The following is an 8,850-nucleotide window of genomic DNA, read 5'->3' as shown; positions in this document are numbered from 1 at the left end:
GAAAGAAAGTCAAGTTAAAAGTCAACTTTTATTCACAAGTCCTAATCCTCTCCCTTGGAAAGGATTAGAGTTAGTGACTAACAAGCCAACCAACAACAAACTAATTACAATTGAACTCTTGAGTATTCCAATTCAATGTTCTCCTTTTAATCAACTCCCAATCAAATTAGGAAACTACTCCATTATAATAAATAAAGACTTCACAAAATAAAAAGGGGAAATAAAAAGAGACATGATAAACAATAATAAAAAAGATTAATTAAAAATAAAATAGTGTTTGTATTAAAAAATGAAGGACCACCTATTAGCTATCACTTCAAATCTAGATTAATACAAAACTCCTTATACAAATCAAAATGTTGTTCCCATTTTGACATATGTTTCTTTAGTAGATTACATGCCTCTAAACCTTGAGGTTCCGAGTTTTCCAATGAAGCATTAAGCCTCAACTCAACAGGGCAATGATCATCAAATACCTCGCCTTCATGAAGTTTTGTCTGCTCCCCAGGCTTCCGGACATGGAACATAAATGTATCATAAATTCCATCACTATAAACAGAGTTCTCCGTAACAAAATCTTTAGTGGAGCAATTGAATGCAATTGGCCGATATGACAAAAAAGATTTTCGTTTCAAGGAACCATCCCAAGCTTCCTCTTGATCATGAGAAAGAGATACTGCATCATCATTGAGGTCCATAGAGCCATGTGTTGAAACAGTGATGTCACTTGCCACCTTCATTACTTCATTGTACTTAAGTCCAAGCTCCGCTTCTACTGAAAACTCATCATCTTCCAAACTTGAGCAACCATTGTAAAATTCATTTAGCACAAGTAGAAAAGGAAATGGCCTAACTGGACCCACAATGTCATCGTTGCTGTGGCATGAAGATTTCCGTAAGAAGAATGGAGGCAACTGAGGAAGGTCAGGTAAAGCTAAAAAATCTAGCGCTATCTTATGCTTGTTTACAAGTTGCGGACATTCAGAATAATTCAAAAATGCCAATTGCAATATCTCCATCGGCAAGTCAGCCCAAAGTCTCTTCAAAGCAACTTCATGAACGCTTGTGGGTAATTTTATATCTTTAAAGACAGCAATAATTGCAGCAGACGATCTTAACCGACCAAACCCATAGGCATTTAATTTCTCGCATAAAAACTCATGCACTTCAGTAGCAGAAGATTCCTTCCATCGAGTTTGCATATGAATCTTTTCTAGTTTCCTATGTAGTGATTTAGTAAGACTATCGCTTACATATGCCTGAAAGTAGGCCAATTTTAGGTAATGAAATCTTTTTGGAAATTTGTATTCCTCCTCGCTTAAGGGATGCAAGTGTTTGTCCAAATATAATTCTTGTTTCTGGCAGTAATCTAAGTTCCTAGCTGGAACCGGAGAAGAATGATATCTTTGCAATTCAAACTTTCCTGATGACAATAGCCTTATCAGTGTAAATCGACCATTTTCATCTGGTTCACAAAGTAAGGCAGCCAGGTCATTGCTTAAAATTCCAAAACCCAAGACAATCTCTTTCTTCAGCTGGCAATCAATCCATTCAGGAAGAGCATCCTTTGACAGCTCTTCCCTTAAGAGACAATCTCCACAATGACACTTGCAGCCAGATAAATCGATCTCAGACGGAAGCTCCCAAGCACAGAAGGATTTGTTAATCTTTGAAAGTTTCGAAGCAAGATATCCTTTTTGGAATGGCAATTCAGGTCCATAGCAGAAGAGACTAAAGTCACAATTCCAAAATGATCCCAGTATAATGCAATATCCATACTCAGAAGCCAACTTGAAAGTATCTTCCCTTGAGTGGGACCTCAAGGTAGACAAGCTTAGCACAGTTATGTAGCAAGGGTCATCAATATTATGCATCCATTGTAACACAGACATCATAGGCTTCCTCGCATCAATGAGAAGTAAAAGACTGCTAGAAGCCACTGCACAGAAGAAATGGTTAGGACCTGCCTTTGACAAGGCAAGAAACTGCTCGTTTTCGCTTAGAGCATACATACGCAACATATCAATCTTCATTAGGCAACTCACATTACATTCCTTGGATCTCAAATCAACTAAGAAAACGGCATCAGAACGAGCAACCACCAAAATCCGAGGATGCCAGCTAAATTCACAGCTCACCCACACACTATCACTACAATAACCCGAATCATTCCACGAAACTTTCAACCTAGTCCCCCTGAAAGCAGTACTTGAACCATGACAATAAGACTCCAAATCAAACAAGAACAATTGACCACTTCCTAACAACACCACACTCTGTTCCAATATATGAGGGCTCCAACAAGCATGAACAACAGAACATGTCTTGAAAACTTTACCGCCGGCATGTAACACAACAGGCCTATTGAAAGTAGAGCTATGCTTCACAATGAACCAATGCACAGAATAAAGAGTACAAGCCAACAAATACCCAATAACAGGAGAAGAAGAATCATTACCCAAATAGGGAGGAGGTTCAAGAACAGGATTCACCGAAATTATGAGTATACGGTGAGCAGAGGAGGATCCCAACTCGGCACGGAAAACGTCATCGTTTCCGTCAAGGTGGACTTGCAACTTGGAGTTTGTGACGGAGAGCATGAAAAACCCGATTTTGTCATCGTTGAGGCCAGTGGGGAAGAAAACGACGGCGTTTTTGCGATCTGGATAAGCGAGGAGGTGGAGGCGGTTTGTGAGGAAATAAGAGGAGGGGGAAGCGTCGTCGTTTTGGGCGAAGGAGGAGAGAGAAGAAGCGGTTGAAGGGAGGAGGGAATCGGAAGAGAGAAAGCGGGAGGGTGAGAGAATGGGAGGGAGGTGGAGAGAGGGGAAGAGAGAAGAAGAGAAGAGAGGAGTGAGGGAGTTACGGTTAGGGTTGAATTTGAGAGGGCCTAAAGTGGTGGTTGGTTCAGAGAGGAGAAGAGGGGCCACGGTGGAGCCACCGGGCGTTCCGATTGGGATGAAGGACCTCCATTCCTGTGAGAACTCCATTGCCCTGTTTTCTCCAACCTAACCGTATAAAAATTCTTCACTTTTATCAACCCATAAGCCCTAACTCACGTCTTTGTCCCAGCCCCTACTTTCTTCTTCAGCAGCAGCACTTCAATCCTCAACCTGAGTCCACCATTTTTCACTTCAATCCTCAACAATGCCTCTTCCATTCGTTTGGTTCATCAGCATCCTCTTTTCACTACCACTGTCCCGGTGTTAGCAAGTCCTCCATCTTTTCGTGCGTTTTTCGTTCTTCGTCTTCTCCACTACTTCGTCTCTGTCACCACCGCTTTAGTCCAACGTCTTCTTTGTTGCCTTCGTTTGCTTTGTCTTCAACTCCCATACCTTTCAGCGGCTTGATTTGCATCACTGGTGGTTGAAAATTTTACAAAAACTTCTGTTTAAAACTTTAAAGTATCACACATTTTAATTTTGTTTCAACTCCCCTAGACAGATAATAAGGAATATTATTAACAATGTGAATAGTAGATTTTGAATTTGGTCTAATACAAATAATAATAATAATAATAATAATAATAATAATAATCTCAACTCTAATTTATTAAAGAAATTTATTCAACCATCTTCTTCCTTTTCAAACATCACCTCAATCCTCATCAGTCATCCTACTTTTCTAGCTATTAGAAGTTCTTTTATTAGTTATTATTGTTCACCTTGTTAGAAAATTAAATCGATATGCAAGTAACAAAAGTTTAGAAAAGTTAAAGACAAAATTCAATTTGAATTCAAAGTGGTTACAAGTTTATGGTTCATCACTAAGATTCTACAAACTTCTTGTGCTCTCTATTAACTTGCATGTATTAGAATTTTCATAAAACATGATTAAAGAATTGAAGAAGCAAAGTTTAAGTTGAATATAATAATCATCAATTAGCTAGATATTGCTAGAAACTAACATATTGAATGGTTGAAGATTTTTGAAGAACATTCAAGAGAATAGTACAACTACAACATTGAAGAAATTCAAAATCAAATTGAATTGAAATTATAAGATTATGAAAACTACATGAATACAAGTTGAAAGATGATTCATGAAGCCAACTCAAGAAATAATGGCCATTATAAAATTGATTTGTGATTTATAAATTATTATTTTAGTAGGAAGCATTGCCTGTATAAAGGCACATATGCCTTTTGTATTGTATGTTCCATGAAATGAAAAAAGATATGATTATGTGAAGTCCTTCTTTGTTCTATTATTTCATATAAGTGTTGGTGAGTTTGAGAGATTGAAAATATGATAGTGTTATTTAAGAGAGTGAGTGATCTTGGGGCCAATTGAAGTGTGGGTATTATACTTACATTTGGTATCAGAGCTGGTTGATCTAGCGCCTGGTGTTTGAGAATTTGTGAAGTGTGAGAGAGTTCTGGCATAGCTGTTCGTTCGTAGAGTCAGTATGACAAACACTTTTAATATTGTGTGGTCCGATCCCAAGTTAGATGGAAAACTTTATTATAGTTATTGGGAGACTTTGATGTCTACCCATTTGAAGGCCCAGAACCTGTAGAATTCCATTGAACCGGGTTTACAAGAAGGAACAGATGCTGTCCAACAGAGGAGAGATCAATTGGCACTATCTCAAATTCATCAAGGTGTAGATTATACAGTGTTTGACAAAATAGCAAATACCAAAAGTGCAAAAGAAGCATGGAATACGTTGAAACTATCATATAAAGGCGTAGATAAAGCTCAGAAAGCAAAGTTATAGTCTTTCAGAAGAGAATATGAAAGGTACGAGATGTCTAACTCAAAAACTGTTGAGTAATATTTTACTCACGTTACAGATCTTGTAAATAAGATGAGAGTCTATGGAGAAGATATGCCTGATAGCAAAGTGGTGGAGAAAATTCTTCGCACCATGCCGATGAAGTATGACTATGTGGTGACTACGATACTAGAGTCACACGATATGGATACCATGACGATTGCAAAGTTGCAAGGAACTATGGAAAGCCACATCAGTAGAATACTGGAGAAGTCTGAAAAATCAACTGAGGAAGCCCTGAAAAGTCGAGTAAATTTAAACAATGTTGCAAAATCAAGCCGTACACAAGAAGGACGAGGACGTGGTTTCAATCTTTAAAATAGAGGTAGAGGAAGTTTCAGAGGTAGAGGTCGTGACAATTACAACCAAAGAAGTTATAATATTTTACACCACCTAATCAAGGAAGAGGTGGAATGAATTTCAGGCCTGTCAACCGAGAAAGAGGTCGAGGTAATTTTTATCATGAAAGAACCAATTTCAACTGCTTTCATTGTGGAAAGTATGGACACAAAGCAGCAGATTGCATATTCAAAATGATGAATAACAATCAAACACACGTTGTAGAAAAACAACATCAAAATACTAATGAAAATCCGAGTACTCAGACTTTATTTTTTACAAGTAATTCATGTGCTAAAGATGAAAATATATGGTACTTGGATAATGCTTGTAGTAATCATATGTCTAGTAGAAAGGAGTTCTTTTCTTCATTAGATGATTCTGTTAAACTATTATTGAAGTTTGGTAATAGTACAAACATCCCTATTGAAGGAAAAGAGCACATACCAATTAGATTGAAGGATGGTTCTCTGAGTTACATTTCTAACGTTTACTATGCTCTTGAACTTTATTACAATTTACTGAGTATGGGGCAATTATCTGAGAAGGGATATAAGATGATAACTTATCATGGATATTGCGCTGTGTTTGACAACAATGGAAGGTTCATAGATAAAATAAAGATGACTTCAAACAGAATGTTTCCATTAAAAATTCAACATGTTAATCCCTCTTGCATGAGCTCTGTGATACTTGATGATAACTAGCTGTGGCACATGCGGTTTGGACATTTTTATTTTTCTAGCCCAAACTACCTGTCAAGGAAAGGACTTGTTTCTGGCCTACCACGAATTCATATTCCCAATTGTATTTGTGAGATTTGTCAACTAGGAAAGAAGCACAAAGATCCATTCCCTACAGGAAAGTCATGGAGAGCTAGAAGATTACTTGAAATTGTGCATTCAGATCTCTGTTCTGTAGAAGTTTCAAGTAATGGTGGTAGTAGGTACTTTATCACTTTTATTAATGATTTTAGTAGATATACATGGGTATACTTTCTGAAGCAGAAATCAGAAGCATGTGATGTCTTTAAGACATTCAAGGCCTTTGTCGAAAAACAAAGTGGCTATAAAATCAAAATTCTCAGAGTAGACAGAGGAACAGAATATCTTGCATGTTCAGAATACTTTAAGCAACACGGAATTCAACACCAACTAACAACTAGATACACTTCTCAACAAAATGAAGTTGTTGAAAGAAAGAACAGAACCATCATGGATATGGTCAGATGCATATGATGAAAGATTCTATGTCGGTAAAGAATTTCTCAAAGAATTCTCGTTGCAAGTATAGTTCTAAACCAGCAATGAATCCTCACATCAAATTTAATATGGTTGTCACTATTTCAACCCCAATAAAATAACCGAGAGTATCAATCCCGGGTCGTTCTCCCTAAGAATCGTAATGAAGTGCTCAACTATTGGCTATGAAAGTATATTTTGGGGTTTTTGTAATAAGAGACAAGGAATGTAAATAACAAGAGAAATAAGCTAATAACTAAAAAAGATCTTGGCAAGGGATGAGAACTAGAAGTCCTATCCTCATTATCATCATCAATTGTGACAAGAATTGTCCATTGCTCTCACTTAGTTAACCTCTAACTATGAAGGAAAGTCAAGTGGATGGATTTGGCTCTTGTCCACAAGTCCTAGTCAAATCATAGTGAAAGACTAGCTTTAGTGGCATTCAAGTCAACTACCAACTTCCAATTATCAATCAACAAAGGAGTTTGATAACTCAAGAGTCTCCAATTACTCAACCCAAGCCAAGAGGAGAAAAATCTACTCTAAAGTCTAACCAAACATTTTATCAAACACTTGGAAGGCATAAAAGGAAAGCATAATAAAATGACAAGAAACATAAAATCTAACACTACCAAATGCAAGGAAATAACAATAACAAAGCAATTAAACAATAAGAACATCAAACATAAATTGCATTAATTGAAATCAAAGGGAACAAAAGTGCATGAACATGAGAATAACAAAATAAAGGAAATAATAAATAAAGCTAAGAGAGCAAAGATGTAGGAACAAAAAATGGTAAAGAAAACTAAATCAAAGAAAGAATTAAAAGCTAGATCTAAGAGAAATTAATCCTAAGAACCCTAACCTAATTCTAGAGAGAAAAGAGAGCTTCTCTCTCTAGAAACCTAACCTAGAACATTATGAAAACTCTACTAACACTACTTGGTTCATTGGTACGCGAAATCATGATCTCACACACTTTCTTCACAACTCCGCGTAGCTGACCAGCAAGTATACTGGGTCGTCCAAGTAATACCTTACGTGAGTAAGGGTCGATCCCACGAAGACTGTCGGCTTGAAGAAAGCTATGGTTATCTTGTAAATCTCAATCAGCCAGATTCAAATGGTTATGGAATTTTGATAATTAAAAGACAGATAAAACATAAAACATAAAATAGGATAGAGATACTTATGTAATTCATTGGTAGGAATTTCAGATAAGCGTATGGAGATGCTTTGTTCCTTTTGAATCCCTGCTTTCCTACTGCCTTCATCCAGTCATGCGTACTCCTTTCCATGGCAAGATGTATGTTGGAGGATCATCGTTGTCAATGGCTACCGTCCGTCCTCTTAGTGAAAATGGTCCGGCTATGGGTTATGTAGGGCTAATCATCTGTCGATTCTCACTTGTGTTGGAGTAAGATCCAATGATCCTTTTGCGCACTGTCACTGTGCCCAGCACTCGCGAGTTTAAAGCTCGTCACAGTCATCCCATCCCAGATCCTACTCGGAATACCACAGACAAGGTTTAGACTTTCCGGATCTCAAGAATGCTGCCAATTGATTCTAGCTTATACCACGAAGACTCTAATCTCACGGAATGGAAGGCTCTGTTGTCAGGAGAGGCAACCATGCGTCATGGACCAGGAGGCCAAGAGATATGCATTCAAGCTTGTTTTCAGGTATAACAGAAGTGGTTGTCAAGCACGCGTTCATAAGTGAGAATAGTGATGAGTGTCACTTGATCATCACATTCATCATGTTGAAGTGAGAATGAATATCTTAGAACAAGAATAAGCTTGAATTGAATAGAAAACAATAGTAATTACATTAATTCAAGAGGAATAGCAGAGCTCCACACCTTAATCTATGAGGTGTAGAAACCCCACCGTTGAAAATACATAAGTGATGAAGGTCCAAGCATGGCAGAATGGCCAGCCCCATAAACGTGATCAAGAGATCAACAGTGATACAAAGATAGTCTCAAAAATGATCTAAAGATCTCCCGATGAAAATACAATAGTAAAAGGTCCTATTTATAATGACTAGTAACCTACGGTTTACAGAGATAAGTAAATGATGCAGAAATCCACTTCCGGGGCCCACTTGGTGTGTGCTTGGGCTGAGCATTGAAGCTTTCACGTGCATAGACTTTTCTTAGAGTTAAACGCCAGCTCTGGTGCCAGTTTGGGCGTTTAACTCCAGCTTTTATGCCAGTTCTGGCGTTTAACGCCAGAAAAAGGTAGAAAGTTGGCGTTAAAGCGCCAGTTTACGTTATCAAAACTCGGGAAAAGTATGGACTATTATATATTGCTGGAAATTCCAAGATGTCTACTTTTCAACTCAATTGAGAGTGCGCTAATTGGGCTTCTGTAGCTCCAGAAAATTTATTTCGAGTGCAGGGAGGTCAGAATCCAACAGCATATGCAGTCCTTTTTCAGCCTCTGAATCAGATTTTTGCTCAGGTCCATCAATTTCAACCAGAAAATA

At 37.7% G+C, this 8,850-nt stretch overlaps 1 protein-coding gene across 1 annotated transcript; it reads right to left on the bottom strand.

Moving 5' to 3' along the window:
* Positions 1-236: 236 nt before the first annotated feature.
* On the bottom strand, positions 237-3,460 carry LOC112745690 (uncharacterized). Its single transcript, XM_025794886.3, has one exon. It carries the CDS (start codon positions 2,985-2,987, stop codon positions 312-314), a length of 2,676 nt encoding a protein of 891 aa, XP_025650671.1. The 5' UTR covers positions 2,988-3,460; the 3' UTR covers positions 237-311.
* Positions 3,461-8,850: the final 5,390 nt, after the last annotated feature.

Source organism: Arachis hypogaea, chromosome 2 (genome assembly GCF_003086295.3).
Source record: "Arachis hypogaea cultivar Tifrunner chromosome 2, arahy.Tifrunner.gnm2.J5K5, whole genome shotgun sequence".
Classification (NCBI taxonomy): domain Eukaryota; kingdom Viridiplantae; phylum Streptophyta; class Magnoliopsida; order Fabales; family Fabaceae; genus Arachis; species Arachis hypogaea.
This window is presented reverse-complemented; position numbering and strand designations above follow the sequence as displayed.

Excerpts from the sequence above, each read along its gene's own strand:
- LOC112745690 (XM_025794886.3), bottom strand. The coding sequence starts at position 2,987 with ATGGAGTTCTCACAGGAATGGAGGTCCTTCATCCCAATCGGAACGCCC.